Source organism: Astatotilapia calliptera, chromosome 19 (assembly GCF_964374335.1).
Source record: "Astatotilapia calliptera chromosome 19, fAstCal68.1, whole genome shotgun sequence".
In the NCBI taxonomy this organism is placed as follows: domain Eukaryota; kingdom Metazoa; phylum Chordata; class Actinopteri; order Cichliformes; family Cichlidae; genus Astatotilapia; species Astatotilapia calliptera.
Genome location: NC_137440.1, coordinates 20013967 through 20040494, shown reverse-complemented (window position 1 = coordinate 20040494; position 26528 = coordinate 20013967). Strand labels below are relative to the sequence as shown.

At 40.3% G+C, this 26528-nt stretch overlaps 1 protein-coding gene across 11 annotated transcripts in view; it reads left to right on the top strand.

Annotated features, from left to right (window-relative positions):
* The first annotated feature begins 618 nt into the window (after window positions 1-618).
* map4k5 (mitogen-activated protein kinase kinase kinase kinase 5) overlaps window positions 619-26528 on the top strand; it is a 28401-nt gene continuing 2491 nt past the window's right edge. The window contains exons 1-35 of one of the 11 annotated variants that reach the window (XM_080293614.1): window positions 619-1022; window positions 1345-1575; window positions 5198-5255; window positions 9315-9405; window positions 10479-10543; window positions 10663-10718; window positions 10807-10854; window positions 11853-11895; window positions 12003-12075; window positions 12342-12473; window positions 12584-12646; window positions 12768-12849; window positions 13792-13908; window positions 14685-14769; window positions 15497-15568; window positions 16579-16637; window positions 16833-16894; window positions 17401-17439; window positions 17909-17953; window positions 18048-18090; window positions 18185-18395; window positions 18516-18539; window positions 18659-18744; window positions 19184-19225; window positions 19436-19520; window positions 19609-19688; window positions 21572-21632; window positions 22342-22447; window positions 22738-22796; window positions 22927-23030; window positions 23267-23444; window positions 23639-23707; window positions 23879-23971; window positions 24627-24697; window positions 26056-26111. In XM_080293614.1, coding sequence (XP_080149740.1) covers window positions 1468-1575; window positions 5198-5255; window positions 9315-9405; window positions 10479-10543; window positions 10663-10718; window positions 10807-10854; window positions 11853-11895; window positions 12003-12075; window positions 12342-12473; window positions 12584-12646; window positions 12768-12849; window positions 13792-13908; window positions 14685-14769; window positions 15497-15568; window positions 16579-16637; window positions 16833-16894; window positions 17401-17439; window positions 17909-17953; window positions 18048-18090; window positions 18185-18395; window positions 18516-18539; window positions 18659-18744; window positions 19184-19225; window positions 19436-19520; window positions 19609-19688; window positions 21572-21632; window positions 22342-22447; window positions 22738-22796; window positions 22927-23030; window positions 23267-23444; window positions 23639-23707; window positions 23879-23971; window positions 24627-24697; window positions 26056-26111 — 2666 coding nt within the window. In that variant the 5' untranslated portion in view covers window positions 619-1022; window positions 1345-1467. Of the gene's footprint in view, window positions 1023-1344; window positions 1576-5197; window positions 5256-9314; window positions 9406-10478; window positions 10544-10662; window positions 10719-10806; window positions 10855-11852; window positions 11896-12002; window positions 12076-12341; window positions 12474-12583; window positions 12647-12767; window positions 12850-13791; window positions 13909-14684; window positions 14770-15496; window positions 15569-16578; window positions 16638-16832; window positions 16895-17400; window positions 17440-17908; window positions 17954-18047; window positions 18091-18166; window positions 18396-18515; window positions 18540-18658; window positions 18745-19183; window positions 19226-19435; window positions 19521-19608; window positions 19689-21571; window positions 21633-22341; window positions 22448-22737; window positions 22797-22926; window positions 23031-23266; window positions 23445-23638; window positions 23708-23878; window positions 23972-24626; window positions 24698-26055; window positions 26112-26528 lie in introns of all 11 variants that reach the window. The other 10 variants (XM_026151489.2, XM_080293619.1, XM_080293618.1 and 7 more) reach the window with 10 other exon arrangements.

Sequence of the window (26528 nt, the reverse complement as noted above, 5' to 3'; positions counted from 1 at the left end):
TTGCCTTAAAATAAACCACTTTCATGTTGGGTAATAAAGGAAATTACAGATATCTGGTTTTAGACCTACTGATATCAGATAATTATTTCACTTAAATTGTATTAAAAAAAAAAAGAATAACCTAAAATATTACTATAATCATACATCAAAAAAATTCAGACCTTTTTCCACCAACCCTTTGAAAAATAAAGATATTCTCTTATTTAGAATATTTTTATTATTCCTGATTGTATTTTGTGGCATGAAATTATGCTTGTAAAGCATTTTCAAATACAGTAATACCTGCAAATGATAACTTTAAGGGGTCATAATTACATCTCAACAGAAATTTTATTCATCCAACTTTTTTTGAAAAGATATGCTGAGATACTAAACCATAACTACATCAAAAACGAGCCCATAAATCAAAATTTGGTTCGAATAGATAATAAAGAAAAGGTACTATTTTAAAAATGAGACGTCTAGATACATTTCATGTGCTTTGAATGCCCTTTATATTTTTATTTCTTTATTACAAATCGAATACTTTTGTTATATTATTAACGATGTAATAAATACGTGATTGTGGTTAGATTATTTTCCGTGATGCACTCGAATGCAGCAGCGTCCAATAACTGCGACTCCACAAAGATTAGTAACACACTGTTGCTTTTAAGGGAGCGTGTTATTTCAGTAAATCCAACAGTTTATTGTTTATGTAGTCTAACGTTAGTATTCTACCCATGAGCCCGAGGCTAATCTAAAACTGTCAGCCGAGGGAAATGACATGGCAACGGCAAAACTTAACGCTGGCTTGCGGGGATTTGAAGTCGACCCTGTCGCTTTTTCTCTGAAGGAGTGAACTGCAGCAGCAGCAGGACCAGCAAGCGAGTGAAGTTTACTACTGTTCCCTCGATAACAAAAGAGGGGGACCGCCTTTGTTTGTTTGTTTTTGGATAACTATTCGACGCCATCGCACAGTTAAAAGCCTGAAAACGATTCGGAGTTCAAGACATGCTCCCGCCGTGTTTGTGTTGTTGAAGGTATACACTGTTGAAGTTAAAGCCAGCCGAGAAGCTAACTTTAGCCAGTTAGCTAGCGTTAGCTGACCCGCCCGGATGCTAAGCCTCTCACCGGCTCTGGCTAATTGCTGGAATGACCACAACCTGCATGTTAATACCGTTATAATAGTCACTGCTTTTAAATGCTTGTCTCTTTATTACTTTTGAGGAGTAGTTGGCGGTAAATTAGTTAGTGCTTGCGTGACAGATGTCAAAGCTAAGCTCGTCCAGGGTTATTAATAGAGATTAATACTCGCTGTTTTTCTTTTGTGCACTTTTCCCCAAAAAACTTTCCACATTTCAGGACATGGACAACAGGGACGGGCAGTCTGAGTAACACTGACTCAAAACCATTGTTGCATCAGATCATCGACACCACCGTTGGTCAGTCCAAATAAATGTAAAGGCATCTCTGGGTCAAGGTACCATGGATATCTTTACCCGACCAAGCAATGAAATCCAAAGGAGGAACCCTCAGCATGACTTTGAACTCATTCAGAGGGTTGGAAGTGGCACATATGGAGACGTGTATAAGGTACAGTGATGTTCCCACAGTCTATCATTAGAGCTAGAGATAACATAACCCACCACATCATGACTAATCAGGCTGTCGCTGTAATTTAAGCCAGAGTGGTGTTTGCTTTGTAAGCCATGATAACATGTGGCAAACACATTGACAGGAGCTTTTGAGTGAGAGCCAGGTTGTGCATCCATTCATGCGCCAAACATTGCATATGGTGGCGCTTACTGTTTTTTACTTTGTTATCTTATTTTATTGGTTGGATCAGTTTGTTACCTGTATTTTCCTGCTTGTGGAGGCAGTGTTGCTAAACCAGTTTGACTGTTGTGCTCAGGTCGTTGCTTGTATCTTCTTGTTAGTTTGCTCTACCACTTTTGGTGGAGACAATGCAACATACATCAGAAATACATTCACCACTTACTTCAATAGGTACACCTGTTTAGCTGCTTGCTAACTGAATATGTCATTAGAGAGTCACATGGGAGTAACTCAACAGATAGGCATGTGGACATGGTCAAGATGGCCTGCTGAAGTTCAATTTGAACATCAGAATGAGGAAGAAATAAAGGTGATTTAAGTGACTTTGAATGTGGTTGTTGGTGTCAGATGGATAGTCTGAGTATTTTTGAAACTCTTTATCTACTGGGATTTTCCACCACACTATCATTGGTTGGCTTTACAGATAATATCTGAAAAAGACAAAAAGTGCCCAGTGAGCAGCAGGGGAAAATGCCTTGTTGATCCCAGATATCAGAAGAGAATGGCCAAAATGCTTTAGGCTAATAGAAGGGCAAGAGTAACTCAAATAACCACTCGTTCAGCATACCTCGTTATACAGAAGTATGCAGAAGAGCATCTCTGAATGCATAACATGTCTAACCTTGAACCAGATGGGCTACACCAGCTTATGTTGTAAATTGCCCTTACTTAGTGTACAGTCTCTTATTTCTTATTTTTTATTTGCATTTTCCATCTGCCTGTCACTTTGCTGCTGGAAGACTACAGTTTCCCCCAGTCAGGGTCCATAAAGGATATTTCTATTCTATTCTATTGTTCTTTGAAATGCGGTGGAACAGGAGATTCACATCATGGATGTGCACGTGACAAATGTGCAGCAACTGTGTGATACTATCTGTTAATATGGGCCAAAGGAATGTTTTGACCACCTTGTTGAATCTGTGCTGTGAAGATTTAAAGCAGTTCTGAAAGCGAAAGTGGCTCCAGGACAGTACAAGGACGTACCTAATAAAGTGGTCAGTTACAGTACATTGTGTGATGCATAACTTTTCAGAATAAGAGTTCAGCTGTCAAATTTGTGTTTAGTTTTTGGACATGGATATAGAAAGACTGTCAGCAATAACATATGATTATTTGGTTCCTTTTTCTCACTTGCATATGCGCTGTATTTATTTTGCAGCTTTTTGTGAGACAGTCTAGTTTCGTAAGTTTTTCTTTTTGGGGTTTTTCCCTTTTTTGTGGAAAAACTGGGCAAATAGTCTTGAGTCTACAGTCTTTTATTGCAGTTAAAACCAGAGGTCCAAAGTAAGAAAGAGTAGAGAGAGAGTAATTGACTGTTCGGGTGATTTGTTACCATGTTCTTCTTGAAAAATGGCAAAGCTTTACTTGTTCCAGCTGCACATTTATGAGGATTTGCTCCTTTTCTTTGTCAGATTGTTGTGAATCTCAAACATCTGGAGAATCCCCATAGAAAATCGAATGATTATATTAGTGCGTTGATGTATTTGTTTCAAGCCAATGCTGTTTTGCGTATGTGTTATTAATTTGCTGGGTATAGCCGACTAACTGCCAGATGTTTCCCACTGTTTGTCTGGCTGCGGCGAGGTGCGTTTTGCTGGAGAATTTTCTTGTTTATCCATCTGTCGCACACAAACAGACGAACCATCTGATGTAGACGTGATGATTCAGCCGGGCTCACATGGCCTCCCTCCATACAAAGCCTTCCTGGCCAGCGAGCCAGCCCACCCTCCACCCCCAGACAGGCCACCGGTGGTATGCTGCGCCTGGTATTCTCCCGGAGCTCACAGGCTCAGAGCTGCAGTGAGTTGAAATATGATCAGGCCCCTGTCTAAACATGCGTTTCACTATGGGTGTGTTCTGCCCTTTGACAGAGAAAGCGCCTTTAGATTTGGGAAAAGTCCTCAGCATGGCATTCCTCACCTTTGAATGTTTACTACATGTGAATATATTGGTTTAACAATTTCATGGCATCTCTGTGGAGGTTATTTTGGTTTTCTTTAGTTGTAGAGTAATTCCCCAGGTTGTGAATCTTTTTCTGGTCAATTTCCTGTCATATAACACAATTAGAAAGGGAAAAACCAATCTTGGAAGGCCAGTAGATGAATGGAGTATCGATGGCTTTGAAAATATTTGCATCAAAGTTAAGTGTTGAGGGACAAAGAGGGAACTAAGGGATACTGTAAATAGTCAGTCACTTGTAGTAAAATCATTCTAGAAGCTAGTCTCACCACTCAGCAGCCATCTTAGTTACACATCCATTATTTGACCAGCTATTTTACAGCCTTATCTAAATTACTTATATTTTGATTGTCACAAGGGCATTAAAACTGCACTTATAGGCTCAACAATCAAATTTGACTTAAAAAAAAATGCTAGAAAAGTTTTGTTTTCCCAAAATAATGGAGTACCTGGAGGTATTTTGAGTTGTAAAAAGTGCCAGGTCTTTCACACTTATGATGTTTACTCACTTTGTTCTATGTATATGTTCAGTTTGAAGGAATCAGCCTCACTGTAATTACCCTGAATTTGCGCAAACATGAGACCAGAGACGTGAGAGAGAGATGGAAAGAATCCTAATGGAAATGAGAAACAGTGTCACATGCTACATATTCTCTGCTTCATCTCGTATGTGGGTATTATAATGAAAACTCCCCCCTTTAGTGGCTTATTTCTTAGGTTGGTTACCTCTGCTTCAGGAAGTAACAAACAGAGGTTCAACACAAATACTAAACACACTTGAGTTTAAAGCAGAACAGTCACATGCTCTCGTAATATGTGCACAGTAGGAAAAAATTGTTCTGTTTTCTTAAATGTCTTTATGTTTGTGTGCACGCAGCTGCATTTTAAACAGTTTAAAGCTTTGTTTGGGTTGCTGTTTACATGTGTGAATCACCACCACATTCCACTACTGAAAGATGCCCAGGCTGCTGGGTTTTGTGGTTTATGGCTGATTTAGCCGCTCGTCCAGACATTTCACTCTCTCGGATTAGGCAGCATCCCGTCTTGACCTGGATTTGGACTTCAGTGAAACCTGCTGTAGCACAGGACTTTTACACATGATGGATGCTTTGTAAAATCTATGAAATACAAACATGCTTGTCGGCATTATGAAGTGATTCAGGGAAGAAACAAAAAATTAACTGAGGAATGACTAAAATATGCAGACATTCAGACATTTATTCATAAGTCACAGACGGTGTCCGGCCTTTCCCTGGTGGCTAATTTATAATGCTGGTTGGCCACAACTTCTTTTCTTTATTGACTTTTGTGTTCAAGTTTATTTGGTCTCTATAGTCAGTGTTTCAGTCAATACAGTTAACAGGCGGTGAGCAACCTACAGTTAAAGCCTCAGTTAAAATTGTGTTATTGTGTTTTTCAGGCTCGAAACATACAAACTGGAGAGCTTGCTGCTGTGAAGGTCATAAAGTTGGAACCAGGTAAGAGCTGTTACCTTTATTTCATTATCTCATCGCAGTGAAAAGAAAACACACAGCTTTTTAGCATTTTACAGAAAAAAACTCCCCTCAAATAACTGTAAAAAAAAATTTTTTTACTGCAACAAAACTGGACTTCTTACGTAAACTGAAGATTTTATATAATATTTATCAAGAAAAGGCAAATATCTAAACAGTGAAAAATAAATCTCATTTCCCAGCAGGAGTATGATGTGTGGTTTTGTGTACAAGGAACAGAAAGACTGGTTCCACTTTGGGGTTTATGCTGGTAATGACCTAGTGACAGAGTTAGCACGATCCAGATTAGTGGGATTACGGAGAGGGCTTTGTACCACCAGCGACCAGACAGAGCTCAGCTGATTAACAGCGAAGGAGGACATTCACTCCTGTTTATGCTTTTCTTTCATTCATCACATGTCTGGGTCAATGAAGAATCATAGGATCACTAATCAGTGTTTACATTTGTTCTTCTTGTCAAATGTTTAAATGTTTGATCCATGAACTTGATATATATTATTATTATTCTATATATTATTGTGCGGTAGTATGGATTCCTGCAGGACAGAGCATAAAAGTATGAATTTATCCTGACTTGGTGGCCTCGGCTTATGACAATGACTGAGATCAATGGTGCTAAATTTGTCTGATGGAGACCACAAGCTGAATATTTCAACTACAAATTTCAGAAAGCTGAAGCTGGTTGAGGGCCAAAACATGTCCCATCTTGTTATGTAATGCAGTTGAGCCGCAACGTATTTTCTTTGTTTGATTTTTTTTTTCTGATGAAGGTTCTTGTTGATTAAGTTGAACGAAAGGCAGTTTATAAAAACGTGCATCACATGTTTTGACTGCTCAAGATAGTTTGTTTTTTTTTTAATTGGCAGGCTGGTCGTAAACAGATGCAAAGAAACATTTCTCGTCTTTCTTGTCACGCTTAACCTGTTAAAAAAAAAAATTAGGAAAGTGAGCTGCATGCCAAAAGACAGACTTGGCGAGGGAGGAACGTTTCTTGTTTTTATGATGGACTGTGCAAAATGGTCAATATGACTTGTGCAGACTTGACAGGTTATATAGGAATGATCAGAAAATATCAGATGAAGTGAGAAGGTTGGACTGCAAAGGCTTTAAAGCAAAAATTGTTACAGGTTAACTCAATAGATTATCAAGATGATCTAAACCTGTGTTCAGAGTTCCTTTCTTTTCTTTTCTTTTTTTTGACCCAGCTTTGGTCAAAGAAGGACTCCTTTCTTTACCTAATCTTTCGCAAGAGGCCCTCCTTTCTGTGCTCGAGGTAAACAGCTTTGGGTGGACCATGCAATCAAACAGGTTTAACCAGGAGTGACGCCCGTAAGAAAATACGGGACAGAAAAAGAGTTAGGAGTGGTAAAACCTTCTGGCGGTGAGACTGTGGGGCTTTTGACTGCAGCATTAAAAGAAAAATAACCCCTGAATCAAATTGGTGTGGGTTGTCACTGTGTGACCATTAATGACAAATGGAGAAGGACATTTCTTTGTTTTTCTTTTTTTGGTACAAACTCATAATCACTTCATCATTAGTCTGGTCGTCTTGTGACTCTGTAGTTTTTAAGTTCTGTGTGTTTGCAAAAACCTCCCAGCAGTTTCCACTAGAGATTCTCAGAACTATGTCACCAGACTTACCTTTTTTTTTATTTTACTTTCTTTTTTTTAAATTTCAACACATAAACAGTAACTTTTAATGTTTCCTAATCTTGTTTCTCATCTTTGGATGGTTCCAGTTAGCAGTCAGTTAAAATAAAGCCATCTTCTTCTACCGTCAGATATGTTTTTAAATTAAAAAAGGACTTTATTTCTGAGATTATCGGTAACAGGTTTCGACAAAAGTCCTACATACTGAAATGAAACTTGACACGATGAGAGGCATAGTGTATATTCAGAGCAGGGGGAAGCGCTCGATCTGGGAGGAAGTGGCTAAACTCTTAGGCCTCTGCTCACCAAGAAGAGAAGATTGTGGGGTGACTTGTTATGTATTTTGTTTTCTGTACTAAGCTCACTCACTAAAATTACTCCTGCTCAAATTTTTGTGGCTCTTCAAACCCTTTGCTGTCAGTCAACAGATATATTTAAGATTGTTTGTGATCCACACTAGTTCTCCCTGTACACATGTGGTATGACATAGTTATAACCCTGTTCGCCAAGGTGAGGCTTCATGTAGGATTCCATGAAAAAAATTGGAGCTTTGCGTCAAAGCTGTCAAGCAGTTGCTTTCACAAGGTCCGGTGAGTGTGAGGCATTACTCATATTCTTATTATAGCCTCTTATCTATAGGGCATTTAACAAATGGAGTGGAGGGAGTCAAGCAGAATTACGCCAATGCTCCACTTCCTCCTGTTGAGGCTTCTCTTGACCATATTGAGCACCGAGTAATTCAATCGTCATCATTGCACATGTTGAATGTGTAACAAAAAGTACAGAAGTAAAAACTATGGCAGTGTGTTGAGTAAATGGAAAAAGAAACTTTACCAAGTAGATTTAATTGTGAATCTGATTAAAGCTTTTTAAAGGCACATTAACAGGAATATCCCAGCGTGCGTGTAAAAAGCAGTTGGAGGTGTATTCGACTTTTGCAATACGTCTTCCTTCTGGTAAACTTTTCTTTGACATTTCAGCTATGTAAAAGCTGTAAGCAGAATGTCTGACATGCCACCTTGGTGACTGAATGAGTTTTCGGGAAAAAAGTCTCCTTCTGTGTCACTTAAAATAATGTGACGCACGGAAATGTGTGCTTTCTGCTATACTGAGTTATATGTAGGAAAATCAAAGGCATATAGATAGTGTTTGGTTTATTTTAAGACACGACTCGTGTATTGTTTAAATAGTTTGACTCGTGTTTGCATTCCAGGCACGTGAAAAAGCCTAAACTGTCCCAGACACACTGAAAACAGGTTGGCTGTACGCAAGTTGCCTAGTTGCTTGCAAAGTGTTTGTGCACAATAACGAGCCGCTGTGCTTCAGGAAGTTTTTCTGCTGATCATGCTTTCTTTCTGAGTATAACTAGCCCTGTATCAGAAAAGCTGACCCCAAACCACCTGGTTTGGTGTCTGAAGCACAGTATTGTTGTGTAATGCAGCTCAGTTTAATTTACTCTGATGATTGTATAACAGAAGCAAAAAAAGAGGTCTGTTCACATACCACCTCAGTTACAAGAATTCACAGGTTTGACCACAGCCTGGAAAGGAAATAAGTTTGTTTTCAGTAATTTCCTGTCACTACCAATGATGTGCAACCTACTATTTATTTAAGCAGAGAGTATATTTATGTGTGAATCAAAGAAAGTGGATTTTGTTCATCTGCACGTAGCGTTTCACTGGGAGAAAAGCTTCATCAGTTTGAGTACTTCTTCATTTCCTAACCTGGATGATTGATCGCGGAACCAAAGACATTTATATATGAACTTAAGCTTAAAGCATTGCCTGTGATGACAGTCACAGAGTGTAGTTGATCTTAACCAGCTGTTAATGTATTCCAGGGCTGTCTTTCTATGCTCAACTGGGACAGCTGAGCTTACATATTTTTGTCTTTTTGCTTCCTACTGGTTAAATGTGGTGGTGATCTTTGCTGAGCTGGAATGCTGCTTTGATAATGACCTATACCACATAAACTTTAAAACCTCTCATGTCATTGAGTGTTCTGTATCCTGCTGTATTTACACAGGGATAAAATATGGTGAAACCTTGGCAAACATGGGAAGACTTTTTGTTTACTGAACTGAAAAGATAACAAAGAGAAGATTTAGGGTTGTTTTTTTGCCTTTTTAAAGCCTAAAGTTTAAGGAAGATGCAAGCATTGTCACACGCTGGATGCTTGTGTGGTCGTTTGTGTCAACAGACTTTAGTGCCCAAAAAACATACTACCTCTGAGGGTTTTTACATGATCTTTTAAACTAAATGGTTTTTATTTTAAGACTGCAGTAATTTTTCATTTTAAAACAAAGCAGGGCAGAAAATGAAATAAACACTTTTTTTTGGTCCGTGTGTCTGTGATTTCTCTCTCTGTTTCCAGGGGATGACTTTTCCATCATACAGCAGGAAATCTTCATGGTGAAGGAATGCAAGCACCACAATATTGTGGCCTACTTTGGGAGCTACCTCTGGTAAGAGCCAGCACAAAATGCTCCTGCGTAGTCATTTTACCCTCACAGTTTGTTTTCTTTTTTTCCTCACTCTCACAGCCAGTCGAGTGCATAACATTTGTGGAATTCATATGTAACTGTCAAAAGGATTTAACAAGCCACTGCCTGAAACTCACATGATGTATTTAATTACTTAGTAAACCTGTGTGTGTGAAAGTATGACTCAGACTCTTCAACTGGGCAGACGGGTGCTGACTAGGCCCTTCGGTGCCAGGATGCTATTCTTCTGTTTTAATGGAGTCCATGATTTGTGGCTGGTATTTCAGAGGAAGTTGGCCCGGTTCCGCCCACATCTTCCTTAGACTTCCAGCAGGTTTAAATGGAATAAAAGCCTCTGAACTATTTTATTTGGCTATTCGTGCAGAGAGCTGTATGTCTTATCTCAGCAGGCATGTCTTATGTGGCGTTGCCACACAGAGCTCAACTGGATACAGTAAAGCGTTAATGAGCAATGAACTGTGCATTAATTATTATAAAACTACCTTAATTTAATCAAAGGAACCCCTGTTTATCTGGGGAAATTTTAAGTTTCCTGTTGACCCCTTTAGTTACCTGAAATGGTTTCCATGACCACCTAAATGTTGAGTGAAACAAGGTGGCAGTGAGCAACCCCTCTACTGGTTCACGTGTCGTTTTTATTAGGACTGCAACCATTCTCTAAATTATAAGGCCTTGTTACTGTTTTTGGTCTGTTTTTATATGTTTTTTAGGGTGTAGCGTGTGAACAACAAAGCTGAGAGAAAACTTCTCACCACAGCAGCGATCGCTTGTTGTATTTTCAGCACACGCTTTACCTGAAGGCTTTTTAGATGTTCAGCTTTCATGTGAAACAGGAAGAAACTTTCTATGGAGGATTCATTTCCAGTTTCAGAACTCTTACACCTCTTATTCTTAGTTGTTTTTTATCAGGGAGCAATTTTATTTTATTTTTTCTAAAACAAGCTTCGCAGCTTCTCAAAATGTTTGTTTGCTCTGGTGTATTTTGTGACTGCATAAGTGGTTAAAATGTTCTTAATTCTGCTTTTTTTTTCTAGTCGAGAGAAACTTTGGATATGCATGGAGTACTGCGGGGGAGGATCTCTGCAGGACATCTATCATGGTGAGCTTTAGTTTTATTCATACATGGCAAGGTGCAGACATGAACTACGTTTTATTGCTATGCACCTTGTGCCATCTCTGTCTTCAGCCCTACTAACATTGAATGAATGTGTGTAATAGTGACTGGACCTCTGTCAGAGCTTCAAATAGCATACGTCTGCAGAGAGACCTTACAGGTAATTTACTTGGAATATTTTGAGGAAACGTTACAGAGTTTGTGGTTTCAAATGTGGTCATTACGTAATGCTGTGCCTTCCTTTACAGGGTTTGGGATATCTCCACATTAAGGGGAAGATGCACCGCGATATCAAGGTACAATTGGTTTTTATTTCATTTTCTTTGAATGTGAATTTTGTCTCCTTATCGTGGCTGTTGTAATACATCACATACAAACACCGACCGTCTGATGATACTTTAAGCAGTAAATTTCAGAACATCTCAAGAAAAAGCAGCAGCACAAGTAGCAGTTTCAGTACTATTAATGTCAGCATGAATGCATTGGTGGCCCTCAAAATGGGGCAGAGGTCGGACATGGCAGCATAGGTGTAAAACCAAAGTCACAGGAAAAGCATAACTGGGTGTGCTTGCTCGGAAGCATGTGACTGATGCTACTTTTGCACTTTTGAGCTGAAGTTAACTTTGCTCGATGCATGCACTAAAGCCTGGAACTTCGCTCTCATGTGTTATCATAAAGGTCAGGGCTGGATCTATTATCTTTTTCAGCTCTATGCAGCAAGCACTTCCTGTTTCCTCTACTCTCACCGCAGGATGCCACCAGAGACACCGTCAGTCACAGCCAGCAGAAACAATATTAGTGAAACTATTAAAGGCTGTGATACTACTCCAAGTTTACGAGACGCCAGGATAGTAACATGCCGGGTGTTGCTGAGAAATCTTTACACATATAAAGCTGTTATTGTGGTTATTTCTGGCCCTGTATTTATCTTTTTAGACTCTGCTTAAGCGACTTTACGTCATTAACATTATAAGATGATCCTTATCTGCTTTGATATAGCTCTTCAGTTCAATCTCTGAAACACTCTTTAAGCCAACTTTTTCTGATTGGCTCCCCCTCGCAAACAGAAGGTTTGAGGAGCAGGTGGGCGGAGCTCCTGTGCTCACAGCAGTACAGTGTGTGCCTGAAGTGATCATATTGAGATCCATAATAGATACAACTGTTTGAATCTAATGTACATTTTTGAAACGTTGTTTTACATGAGAATCAAGCTTCATTCTAATGTTAATAAATTCTTGTTGTATGTTTTTTAAATGGATTTTCTCAGCATAAATCAAATGTTTACTCTTTACAGGGTGCCAACATACTGCTGACAGACAACGGAGACGTGAAGTTGGGTAAGTTCCTCTTCAGCATCTTTATTTCATAAGAACCTGAACTCCTGAACAGCCTTTAGCTGTATGTGCATTACATAATCTGAAAAGCCCTGTTATCCTTCTTACAGCTGACTTTGGAGTTGCAGCCAAAATAACAGCCACCATTGCCAAAAGAAAGTCCTTTATCGGAACACCTTATTGGTGAGTGTGTCATCTGTGTAAAACAGGCCTCTAGGCCCTTGACAGCTTTTGTTAGTTTGGTTAAAGAGCGCTGGTGAAAGACTCTAAGCCTTTTCAGCTCCATCCTAGAATATTTTTCACCATTTTCTAGATGAAAGTTCAATGTCACACGCTATAGATGTGTAGACCCTGGTACATTCAGGCCTCTGCTCTTTCACTAAAGCTGACTTCTGCTTTTTATTCTAACAAATGAGCCACTGCTAAATCTCTGTCCTCACTTTCTTTAGGATGGCTCCTGAAGTAGCTGCAGTGGAGAAGAACGGGGGCTACAACCAGCTGTGTGACGTCTGGGCTGTTGGCATCACAGCCATAGAGTTGGCTGAGCTCCAGCCTCCGATGTTTGACTTGCATCCAATGAGGTATGTTTTACTTCCTCCCCATAAATGATCAGTTAGAGCTCCCTTACATAATATATTAATACATTTTCCTCCTTGGCGTCATTAAATCCTCATTCCTTTATCTGCTGTAGGGCCTTGTTTTTGATGTCGAAGAGTAGCTTCCAGCCTCCGAAGCTAAAAGATAAGAGCAAATGGTGAGTGTTCCAAAGTAATCACAATGCTATTGTTGGATTGCGATATAATTTATACCTTTATACCTTGCTCTTAGATAATATGAATAATCGTTGTTTTAAACAAACTTATCTTATCCAACAGGTCTCCTGCCTTCCATAACTTTGTGAAAGTGTGTTTAACAAAGAGCCCAAAGAAGCGGCCCACTGCAGAAAAAATTCTAGGGGTAATAAATATTACTCTGGTTTTCCATGCGTGGTTGAAATGTTCAAAATAAAAAAAATATAGTGCAGTATGAGCGCTGATGTTTAAAAAATGTGAATGTTTTCGGAGAGTCTGTTGTTTTTTGCAGTGTCTTCTTCGTCTTCTTTTTTTCTTTTGCTTGTTGGCCTATGTTCCTTTGCAAATCTAAAACACCTGACAAACAAATAGAAGTTGTCATTCTGTCCAAATTCAGCAGAGCCTTATGAACCCCAGCTGGCCTCCTCAGCTTCTGTGTGGTTTGGCTGACGTTCTCAGTGTTTGGCTTGCCGTCAGACTCTGGCCTTGAACTGTTTTCAGTGTTTCGTATTTATTAAAGCTTATCTTAGTTTCAGCTCTTTAGGATGGGAGCCAGAGTTCAGTTAGCACCTGTTTCTAATTTTTAGGTATACAAGCACAGTGTATTCTCGTCTCATTAGTACAGCATGTATCTCTGAGGATAGTTGCATCCCAGAAGTCCTGGAATGTGATGATTTATCCTTATAGCTAGGAGTTGGTGATCTGTAACAAGCTTTTGGGGTAGAACACTACCTACAATCTGCAATCTGAAAAGAAAGTACACCCTCTTTAAATACAAAAGTTTTATGCATCAGGACATAATAAAAGAAATGGGGTTCTTTGCATGTCTTAAAATTAGGTAAATACAACCTCAGATGATGTCATTATTTAACAACTCGGGTAGTATTTCCCTAAATTTAAGACCTGATAAGGTCATGATTTGTAAAAAATCTTTGAACTGACAGAGAGTGTGCTTTCCTTTTCATCCACCCCCACATGAATCTAAATTCTTTGCTTCTATACCTTTATGACTCTTATGTGTCAAATTAGTGTCAGGTGTCTAACACAAACAGCTGTTTTCCTGTTATGATCCTGGTAAAGATCTCTAACTCTTTAGTGTTTTTCCCAGCATGTGTTTATGGCTCAGACGGGTTTGACGAGGAGACTTGCCACAGAGCTTATTGATAAGATGAACAACCCGGACAACCACCAGAATTTTGGAGAAATGGATGAGGATGACCTTGAGGTAATAACTGACTCCAAATCATATATAGAAATGTGTGTTGTTAGGAGATTGTCTAAGAAAATCAAAGCCAACCCAGTCAACAAGCTAGTAATCAGAAATATAAACACACAACTTTTATTTATACCCTGAAAATATTAAACCTGTAATGCAGTTCTTGGTACATGTTTGTTTGAACATGTTTGAACTTGTTGCAAATAACTGATTTAAAGAAGTACGTTAAACTATCACTTGCTGTTTGAGCTACACGACAGATTCTTATCAGTGAATGTAAATATTAGAATGTGTGACATGTTTTCAGCGGTGAACTATAACCAGCGAGCTTCTTTCAGGTCTTTCATGTTCCCCTAAAACTTCCCTTCCCCCTCTTCCTGATTCTCTCCAATGACATTATTATTCCGACTGGATTCAACATCACATCTATGTGGCAGCCAAAGAGGTGGTACCAGCGCTTTTTAAAGGACCATTGTGCTTTTCTCCCACTGACAGCAGTAGCACTGTCTTGGCCACGATGAGTGAAAAAACTCTAAAGGCTATTGACTGCAAGCAATAGAGCTTGTTGCAAACAAACAGCCACTGGGATGCATAATAATGTGATCATGCTCCAGAAAAGCTGGTCTCAGCTCAGCTTTGGCTAACCGTAACTCAAATTTTGTAGATAATCTAAAAAGATAATGCGATAACTAATAATTACACACTGAATATTATATAAGCTCCTAACATTTTACTGTCTTCTGAAGTGCTGCTCCCTCAATAAAAATTCTGTCTTTCACCATCAGTTTCAGGGAAACAGCGAAGTCAGACACACCATCCGCTCCACCAACAAGCATGCCAGAGCTGAGAGGACGCGCTCAGAGATCGACTGTAAGTGAACATCAAAGCTAAATGGATCATTAAGGCCAGCCCCTCTCCGCAATCGCTCGCTGTGCTTCTGTCCTGTCGTTGGTTTGCGTGTTAGCTGTTGTGAGTGGTTAGGTCGATCTAGGTCTGGTGGCATCACCAAGGGTCATTCCTTTAATCCTGCAGCAGAGGCTGGCACCTTTCCAGGCCACAGCATGTTTTGGCGTGTCTAAAAAAAAAAGTCTGTGGATTCATGGAAGAGAAAGTAAAGTCGCTTGTGCTATTTTTACATGTTAAGTGTTGTCTCATCTGTTGCTCAAGGAATCCTGCAAAATAGCTTGTCTGAAGGGTCTCTGAGTTTTCCTAAAAATCTCAAGTTTTTAGCCAGAATTTGTTTTCAAGAATTTGGCGATGGGTCCAGTTGTCACAGTTCTACATCTTGCCCCCTGCCCCTTCAGGGAAGCTGTGTTTTTTTTTTTTTGGTTTTTTTTTGTGTCGCCGTTAGTTGTGATAGATAAAGCCGAATGCAGTGTTGTGCCTGTTGTGTCAGTAGTTTGTGGCCATTTCTTCATTTCATCATTTTAGAATGACCTAACAGCTGCCTGGCGTTGAGATAGGTGTGGTATTTATACCATGCTGCATTGTGTTTTGTGCTCGTCTGTGCTGTGATCGCTTGTATCAGATGTACTTCTTGTCTGGTTTCTTTTATCTAAATTTCTCACTGTTATATGACCTTCCCTCCACCATGAAGCAAACAATGGAACAGACCAAAGAGAGCCACCCTCAAGTCCTAGCTTCACTGAGGGACACAGGGTGGATGCAGGTCAGTGTGAGAGTAGTGAGACAGTGTGTGTTTGTCTAATTCCAACCCTCACCCCTAAGATTTCATTAGAAATATGATAATGTTGTAGAAATGGAACACTCGGTTTGACATTTAAATGGTACTAATAAGGCGATTTTGTCTGCATATAGTGGCTACCTAATGTAACTTCAGCTTTTTTGTAAGGCTGAATAATTTGGATATTGTGACATCTTGGTTCCTGTTAGGCTGACTGACTTGAAATTGCATTTAAATGACTAATCTTACCCTGACAAGAAAGCAAAGCTTGCCTCGTAAGACTCACCTGATCACTCGGCTTCAATTCTTTAAACTTTTTTATTGTTTTTCTTACCTCCCAACCTCCACACTATCTGGATATGTTGAGAAGAAAAACATGGGAAAGGGGAGGTGGGGAGGGATCTGTGGTCTGAATTCTTTAATACAACGCGTCTTTGTTAATGCGAAGGTGATTATGTGGGCTGATTTCTTTCACCTTCATAATTACAGCCGAATCATGTCGTATTTATACTGGACAGCAAACCAGACACCCTTATTGGATCAACTGTTTGACAGAACGCAACCTGAAGTCTAAACTGCTGAAGAATCTGTCCTGTGATGTATCTGTAATTCATGTTTCCTCACACTAATATTTCCCCAAAGGGAACAGGTCTGGTCAGCGTCAAGTTTAACCTGTGTCTGTCTTTAGTGAGCAACTCGTCTCGAAGCTACAGACCAAACATTCAAGTCGTAACATCGTAAATCAGTGAGGGATCTCTGTAGTGTTTTGGCAGGTTAACTGTTGTGGAAGCAGATGATCTGCTTTGGGTTTGTTCTTACACCTGTTTTTAGGTTAGGAAGGAATTTTTTCCCAAGTTTTCTGGTACTAATGCCCAATGTTGATAACTCCAGTGCTTTGTGTGTGTTGAAGTGTTGGATGCTGATGCCCTCTAGTGTCAAAGATGTGCGCAAAGAAAGGGAGAAAAGAAAAGAAACACCATCTCTGTTTTTTACAGTTGACAAGCTCCAGTTTAAAGCACCAGTACAGAAGGAAACTGCGGCTCATTATGAAACGGTGATTATCATGTTCTGTTTAAATCATTTTCTGTTTAACACTAATTTTAGTTTCTGTTTGTTGTGTGTGTGTGTGTGTGTGTGTGCGTGCGTGCGTGCGTGCGTGCGTGCGTGCGTGGAGTAAAAAGATATCAGATGATTAACAAAACTGCAGCTATGTAAATATCTATTTCTGTGAATGTATGCTTTTCCACAGGATGTCAAAGATAATGACTTCTCCCCCTGGAGTCCTTTTGCAGAAGGAGGAATAACAACCAGGTGATCCATGGAAACTGTTGTCATGGGAACTGCTCCCATTTACCCCCAGTTGTTCTCGTTCAGTCTCTACCTGGTTTGTCTTAGATAAATGCGCCTCATGAGGCTTAACCAGACAAATGAATTTAAGGCAAATTAAAGATTTGTTGTTGTTTGGATTTCACATCGTCTGAGTTTGTTTTGTTTGTTTTTTTACTTTGAGACAGTCAAAACATGTTAGTCCTAAAGAAACTACTCATTCTTGATTCTCTGTGTATATAGATTTTCTTCACTGTGTCTCATATTAACATGCTTGCTCACTGGACCTAACCTATGGCTGTACATGAGCTCACTCCCCTACTCCCCTTGCCCCCCTTTTGCACTTTGAAATGTCACTTTGGTCTTTAAGCTCCCTCTCACATGTCCATGTGCTTTGACTGTTTGTTTGTTTTTTGGGTTTTTTTTCCTCCTTCACCTTCTCTCTGTCCTCTTTTTGACTGTCGGTGTCGCTCTCGTCTTGTCCCTCGAAGGAGCCTTCTCAAAAGCGTTGAGGATGAATTGTTCCAACGGTAACACTAACACTGCATGTGCTGTAATAAGCTACGCCATCCAATCCACACCCTCCTTGCTGCGCCACAACCATTTTTTCAGCGTGGTCCGGCCACCTCCCTTTCTGCCTCCTCTTCATTCACCATGTGTGGTGTGACGATTACTGTAGATTTAAGCTGTGTGTACTACTGTTGTGTGAAGAGAAAAAGTGCTGAAGTGTCAGCCTAACCATTTTGGGCTCAACTGCATTGAAGCTGTTTTGAAACCTACTTTTAACTGGTAGTTTATAGTAGTGGTCATAGTCATAATAATATCATTGTCCCCAGTAGGTTTAGGTCACCTCAAATGTGATCTAAAGTCTGTAGTAACACAGAATCTTCCCCTCATTGTTCTCATTCAAAGATAGGACTTCATATAAACATTTGCATTCCTCCTAAACCCAAATGAGTCTTACTTTCCGCGTTACTCATTACTGTGTTTGTCCTATAGGGGACACGTCGCCCATCTTGAAGATGCCTTTGATGATACGGAGCGGTGAGTTATGCCATCAGATTTAAATTTTATCATGAATGCATGACCTTTTGTTCTGCTGGTTTACACCTTACTGCTAAAAATGGTTCAATTTCAGATCAACCATCAAGCCAGGCGTTCCTCCTCCTCTGCCTCCAAAGGTAACACCTAAATTTAAAGATGTCTACTTTTGCTGTAATTTTTTTTAGGTTTAAGTAAAGATTAAATGTGTTGTAGTGTTATGTTTCTTCTCAGCCAACTTCAAGCACCTCATCAGAGGAAATGGGCCTTAACGATGAGAGGTCTGTGACAGTAAAGAGGTTCCCTAACTCGGAGAATGGACCGAGCCAAGTGGCTCGCAGACAGAGCACACCTGAGCAGGGCAACAAGGTGGAGAACTCATCTCCAGACCTCCTGTCAGCCAGCGTCAGTAGCCCCGGCCTTTTGTCGCACTCCTCGGATCCTGGTGAGTCTCAGCATATCTGTGTCTATTTCTAAATCCAGATTTATTCACAGTATGAGTCTGCATACTTTGTCTTCTTCATTTTTCTTCATAAGCGCTGAAATGTTTTATTTTTTTTGCAAGCTCCAAGTAAATCTGAACTTAAAGGTAAGGGAGCCTGATGTAAACATGGTTGATCTTTGGATTCACACCCTCCTTGTTTGACAGCGTGAACTGATATTAATACTGTGTAAGTGTAATTTTACCTGCCTGGTTTTTCATTACAGATAATGATTCAGATGGCAGTGTGAATGGAGGGAGTCCCAAGCCACCATCCAGTGAGCAAAACCGGAAGGAGAAAAAGGAATTCCCTGTGAGTTTATAGTTTCTGATTGTAACACATAATAGCTACATTTAGTCTCATTGGATTAAGGATAATCCAATGAGACTCCAATGTAGTATCATGTGATACTACAACATACAGCATACATTTGATACTACAACATACAGCATACATTTGATACATGCAGTGCCTCCAGCTAGCCTCCAGCTAGCTGACTGAACTCAAACTGAAACCTCAAATATGATGCTTTTCCTTTGTTATATCCAAATGTGGCTGGTTAATGGGGGAAACTTGGCATCCATTCATGTTTCATATTTAATTGACTTTGACAGGACACTCACACAAGCATTTTGTTCTTTTGCTTATTGTTCAGGCTGGTTTTAAAATTATGGAGCTAAGTTTAGGATAATTGTTCTGTCTTTTGCATCTATATTATCTTATGGTTTTCATTTCCTCCCCTCCTCCTTAGAAACCAGCTATCAACGGCCTGCCACCCACTCCTAAAGTACTGGTGAGTGAATCATTTGTATTGTCCTTCACGGTTCCCGCCGTCCCGCTTTCACTGAGACTGTTATTAAACTCTCGTCTGAGCTTCTACTGTACATTCTGTAGATATTTGGGGTCCACAGAGCTTTCTGCTTTGTGGTTCAGCTCAGCTCATTAAACTCTGGCTGACATTTAAGAGGCTGCCTGCTTTGAGCTGTGCTGCTTTTCATTGCAGATGGGAGCCTGCTTCTCTAAAGTGTTTGATGGCTGTCCATTGAAGATCAACTGTGCCACGTCATGGATCCATCCAGACACCAAAGGTACACAAAGAGCAGTGAGCATACCACACACAGAGGGTTTCGGCTATTTTACTAACACAATGTTGTTGTTTTTTAATCCCTCTTCTAGATCAGTACCTAATCTTTGGGACAGAAGATGGCATTTATACTCTGAATCTTAATGAGTTGCATGAAGCTACAATGGAGCAGGTAACAGCAGCTGAAACTTGCTTGAAAATGAAATTGTAATTTTTTGTGAAGCTCGACCCTGATTCTATTGCTTGGGAGTCTTTATGGGACGCACACAGATAAAACTGTTTTATTGATTTCAGGCAGGAATACACAAAAGCTGCTTTATATTATATTTATCATGGGTGTTCTACTGCAGCATAACTAAGGGATAATTCAGAATCCACCCATAGCTGAAAGCGTTATCAAAAATGAAAGTTTTCAATCTAATCTTAATAGTCTCCTGAATCCAAACTGGTTCCACAGGAGGGAGGCTCTGAAACCATTTTACTTTTAGAAATTCTAGGAAACCCAAGGAAGCCTGCAGTCTGTGAGCAAAGTGCTCTGTTGAGATAATATGATAGTATGAGGTCTTCGAGTTACAATGGGGCCAGATTACACAAGACTTTATATGTGAGGAAAAAGATTTTCAATCCAACAGGGAGCTAAAGACCAGAAGCTAATATATATTTTTATAGTCCCTTTTGGTACTCTTGTTGCAGCATTTTAGATTAACTAGGGGCTTTTTATGGAACTGTAAAAGCAACCTGATCAGCCTAGAAACAATGAATGCATGAATTAGTCCTGTATAGTTGTTTAATGTGCACATTGAAGGATATATCATGGTCAAAAATCATCGAATTCAGATCAAACCTCACTTTCATTTGAATTCAGAATTTGGAAGATTGATAGTAGCTCATCCAAGCCTTTATGGGAAATGGGAAATGGCTTGTATTTGTATAGCGCTTTACTAGTCCCTAAGGACCGCAAAGCGCTTTACACATCCAGTCATCCACCCATTCACACACACATTCACACACCAGTTTATATGCCTGTAGTTTAACTAATTAATTTTAATCTGACTTCATAGCTGAATATATAAAACACAGACGCACAGAGATGAGTGTACTATCAGAGGCCACGAGATCATTTGTAAGCTTTGCTAGTGCGGTTTGTGGCGTGCACTCTGATGTACTCTGCATTCTGGCTGAAACTCTTCAAATAAACCATTCCTCTGCAAATGATCAGTTAATTGTTTGATAAATACTACTAAGAATTTTAGAAATAAGAAGTTTGGAGATTGGTCTATAATAGCTAAGACCCCCAGTTTAAGTAATGGTTTTTTAAGCTGTGGTTTAACTGCAGCTACCTACAAAGTCTGTGATACATATTTTGTTAGAGATAAATCGATCATAATTAAAATAAATTATTCATGGGCTGGCAGTTGTAGCCTGCACAAACTGGTCACAAATTATTAGTTCCTTCTGATTGATATACATCCAAGCTGATCACGTTCTTTTATCAAATTTTGACACAATCATGGCAGAGAGGAAGAAACGAGCTTTCAACATCTCAGTCAGTTTGGGCTTTGTGCAAAGAACACCAGCTATTTCGGAACTTGAGTGCATTACACAATTCTAATAAGCAATGTGAGTTGATCTTAGTTGTTTAAATAATCAGAAGTGTGTGCATGCATTGTAGTGTTTTTTATTTTATTTTTTTTAAGAATTTATTTTGACCCTTTTAAGTTTTCATTTCTCTTTCTACTTCAGTGTCAAGTTGAGACATAATGAGCTGTTGTACTGAAACCCTGTGTATACAGAAAGCAGTCAGACATCTGCTAAAGAGTCAGACTGATAAACAGAACCGATCTCGTCACTTTTCATCTTTAATCATAATCCTAAAGTTGGTGGAGCAAAACAACCGAAACACAATAAAGAGTTTGGTACATCATAATGAATTATTTGTGTTTTGAGGTGTGGAGAAAACTTGCTGAGCTCTGATTGGACAGTTTGACTGTTGACTCTGTTCTTTTACAAGCCAATGTTTAGTTATTGAATTATTGTGTTTGAATCTCTGTTTAGCTCTTCCCAAGGAAATGCACGTGGCTGTACGTTATCAACAACAACCTGATGTCTTTATCAGGTAGGTGATGGATTTATAACAACCTCCTGCTTTAACAGCCACAGTCATAACCTGCTGCTTCTTTGTCCTGTGTTATCTGGCTGCTCCCCTGAGGCAACACATCCGCTATATCTGTGCCCAAAAATAACTGTGTACTTTGTTTAGCCCCAGAAAGCCTCTCTAATAGCTTTATACTTGTAGCAGTGACCCAAGAGGGGCACATCTGGCTTTACGGCCTGTCCCTTTACTGAAGAAACGCAGTTATATTACCCTTGGCTACGCTTACAAAGAGCAGTGTCTTCCATATAGAAATCAGATGTGCTAGCTATCATTTGAAACCAAACTGTCTTCAATTGGATGTCCCAACGACTTCTCCTTTTCTCATCTTAAGAGTTGAAGATGGGATTATGAAGCGTCAGGTCTGCTTTCGGTTTTACCTTCAGCAGTTTTGCACCTTGGTTTACTTAACCTCTGTTCTCTTCTCCTCTTCCCTTGGACACTGTCCACCCTCCTCTCCCCTGGCTTGATTTGATATTCTATTAACTGGCTTCATCAGAAGGTAATCATGACTCACATCATCATCATCACACTTCTGTTTTTACCCCTGTCCACATCTAACCTTTCTACATGTGAAAACTGCTTCAGGAGATCCAAGTTTGTCAAAAATATTTAGAAATTATTGCCCGTAATGAAACTGATGATGGGATACGCTGTGTCCCACGCTGTGCAGGTAAAACCTTCCAGCTGTACTCCCACAATCTCATCGGGCTGTTCGAGCAGATGAAGAAGCCGGGCCTGGCCGCTCAGTTCCAGACTCATCGCTTCCCTTTGCCCAAGTAAGCTCGAAAGGCCTGGTTTGGTATCTGAAACTCATAAATAAGATTATCTAACCGCATTTTCAGCAGGCGCCTGACACACTGTGATAAGATCACACCACTGGTTTTCTCATTTAAAGTGTTGCTGCTACGCCCATGCTGTGCAGTCTTTTTGTTGTTCTTTTACCTTTGTGACAAACTGCTGCAGCGGTACAGAGAAAAAGAGAACCACAGGCCAACTTCCCTGATTCTAGACGTCATCAGCTCTTTTAAGACTGTGGTCACGACAACTTGACTCTTTCTCTCCTCAGGAGATTTGCCTTGACAACTAAGATCCCTGACACAAAGGGCTGTCACAAGTGCTGCATTGGTGAGTGGCTTTTCCCCTTTAAACCCTGCATATTAAACCGTGTCTGTATAAAAGTTGCATCATGGCCTCCTTTTTTTGCCACAACATTTTAGTTTTGTATGCTCTTCTGACTTTTTGTTCTGATCCACAGTGAGAAACCCGTATACTGGCCACAAGTACCTGTGTGGAGCGCTTCAGTCTGGGATTGTCCTTTTGCAGTGGTATGAGCCCATGCAGAGATTTATGCTCATCAAGGTCAGTTGGTTATTTTTCTCACAGCAGAAACATGAACATCTCTAATTAAGCCTCTGCTTTTCCAGTAAGGTTGTGCTTCATAACTTGCATGCATGTTTGATTTTACTCCTTTGCTCCACAGCTCATTGTGAAAGTGTCTCCATAAGCATAATTATATAAAACTGATGCTCTTGTACTTTAAACAGCGGAACACCGGTGATCATAGATAACATGTTGCTTCTCTCTTCCTGGCGCAGCACTTTGACTTCCCTCTTCCCAGCCCGCTAAAGGTGTTTGAGATGCTGGTGGTTCCAGAGCAGGAGTATCCTCTGGTGTGTGTTGCCATCAGCCAGGCCACAGAGCCGAGTCAGGTGGTCTGCTTTGAGACTATCAACCTCAACTCCTGCTCATCATGGTTCACAGAAATTGGACCAGGTAAGTCTAACATGTGCGTTGTTTTAAGAATTGTGGAAGAATTCAAGATGCTTGGATAAAAAAATTGAAGAAAAACAAAAGCGTGTGTAGCATTAGTGAACTGATGGCAAATCCAGTAGTGTTGCAAAATAAACTAAGTAATAGAAGAAAGAGTTGGAGAGCAGGACGGTTACTGAGCACTTCTCTCCCCACAGGTAATCAGCAGGTGGACGCAATCCATGTCACCCAGCTGGAGAGAGACACAGTGTTGGTGTGTTTGGACCGTAAGTGTCTGTACACTGTACACAAACTGTATCAACCAGCATTACTACTAGTAGCAAGATCCCTGCGGCACTTTTTCAAATTCGTGATCGGATTTCATTCAGATTGGCCCACTCGCTGAGGAGAATACACATATACATACAGCACAACAATAATTATATTTCTCTCCCCAGAAAATGTGAAGATCGTTAATCTCCTGGGCAGACTGAAATCCAACAAGAAGCTGGCTTCTGAGCTCAGCTTTGACTTCTGCATCGAAGCTGTTGGTGAGATTTCTGAAAGGCATCAGTGTTTAAAAGAAGTTTTGGTTCTGGAAAATGTTTCTTGTTAGTAAAAGATTACATTTCTTAATTTTAAAGGAAGTGTTTTATAAACTCCAGTGCGAAACAGATTTATAATAATTTTTTGGACATTTTCATTGGACAGGGACAGTAGAGCACAGACAGGAAACCATTAATGACACATATGTCTGTGAAGGTTCTCAGTCATCCAGGTCATCGTAGTCAAAGGAGCTTGCAAAGAAAAGCGTCTGGACTTCTTTAAGTTGCTTGAAGACGTTTCACCTCTCATCCGAGAAGCTTCTTCAGTTCTAAGGTCAAATGGTGGGGAGTCCCAGATATAAACCTAGTGGGAGTAACCCCCCACAGAGGGACAAAAGGACCCCCTGATGATGATTAGAGGATCATCAGGGGGTCCTTTTGTGACACACAGGAAATGGTCCAGAGTCAAAGCCAGGACCCCACTCGGCACTTAGGTCACCCAACCAGCCGAGTGAGCTGTAAAGCAGCGCCCCAGTTATAAGCGCAGACTGAAGTTGTAAAAAAGGGCTGTGTAAATGTATCATAGCATTAAATTGATTAGTCTTGGGTAATGTTTGACCTGTTTGTGCACTAACACACAGTTTCCTCTGTATTGTAACAGTGTGCCTTCAGGACAGCGTTCTGGCCTTTTGGAAACATGGCATGCAAGGAAAGAGCTTCAAGTCCAATGAGGTAAAATACAGTCATTTTAATCACCCTGGGGAGAAAAATAAAACCTGCTCTTTTTTCTTTTTCTTTTTCTTGTGCTCTTAACAAGAACCGTGATATTTAAAATTTCACCATCATTTTCATGGTTCCTCGATAGGTGCCAGGGTGGAAACTGTGAATGCAGTATGTGTTAACATCCTTGACACAGGCTTGTGTGCTGTACACATGAACAAACACCTCTCTCTCCTGTCAACAAAGACCCGTAGTGTCTGTTTATGTGTGTGGCTGCAAGCTGTAGGTGATCCCAGGAGATTAGCCCTCAGGTGGAGCAGACAGCGTGTCTTTGTGTTAGAGCGTGGTAATGAATTTGTCCACCTTTCCACAGAGGGATTCCAAGCTAACCTGATCATGAGATGCGCTCAGCGGTACAATAAAAGTTCAAGGGATCGCAGAGAGGTGAAGCATTCTGCTTAAATGAAAATTGATATGGCCTTAGGGGCTGCCCTTTTGAAAGCTGGCTGTGTGAGACATGGTCCAGCAGCACTCGAATGAAACAGAAGGTCTGTGCCCCGAGTCCGTGCCCGGCCCAGCTTGACAGATCGACCATAGCAAGGATTTTCGAAATGTCAGCAGTCATGCAAAATTCATACTCAATCATAAGCGAAACCCGTCACACAACAGGGAGAAGCTGCTAAATAATTCAGCCTTTGTCTTGTTATGATTCCTGTGAAAAGCGAAGGCATTCAGAGGGGGGGGCGGGTCTGGTGATCCGTGCTTTCCTCGGTGGGTGCATCTGTGAACACCCGAGACCTTGTTCTCGTTTAGACTTAAACAGATCAGATCTCTCCCAGGGCCAAGGTCTTACACCTAGCAGGTGTCAGCCACTCACTGTCTCACATCTGTCAACAAGTTTTCATGACATGCCAGCATATGAGTGTTTTGAAGGGGCCCCTGTCCTTTACCCTGCATGGTGTCAGGCTACATATTGTGAGTAGAGGTAACAGTAAGCTCCAGGCTCATAGGTACACAGCAGAGATGGCACTGAGGGCTTGTTAAAAACATTAGATAGTCTGTTATAAAAGGGGAAGTCTGTGAATTCAAAATTTAAACACAGGAGATGGAGTAATTTGGGAATTCTGCAGATCTTTTAATAGATGATAGTGAAATGAGAGAGGTGTGTTAATGAGAGAGGTGTGATGTAACACCACAGAGCCTTTCGTGTATGTCCCCATGCAGTTTAAGAAGCTTTATATTTTGTTATTCTTGCGCTACAGTTTACCTTCACTGCCAGCAGTACTTCTGATATACAGCCAGTTGTCACATGAAAGTGTGTGTGTGTGTGTGCGTGTGTGTGTGTGTGTGTGTGTGTGTTTCTTTTGAAGGTAACCCAGGAGATTTCTGATCCAAGCAGAGTCTTCCGCCTCCTTGGATCTGACAGGTTGGTACAGATCCTTACACTTCAGATATGTCATCAGTAGAGGAAGTACAGCCACAGCCTACATTCCCTCCTCTTTTAAGCATCTCTGTTCTATTATTAATTGTTTTGTTTGTTTTTTGGTATTATTTTTTGGTATAGCTATTTATTCATCCCATAATTCCCATGAAACCTGTCCCGCTAGTTTATGACCGTTATCCCTCAGGTGTGTTTTTCCATTACCTGAGAACCACCAAACAACTTCCTCACCCATAACGTTTTGAGCAGACAATTCTCATCTGTCACTGCACTCAGACATTTACTTTCAAGTGTGTTACTTTGGTTGTCCCTCATCAAATCGTCTTATTGATTTACTTTTAGGTAACACTGTAGTAAATTACGATTGCGCTCTCTGTGGTGACTGCTCTCAGCTGCAGATGA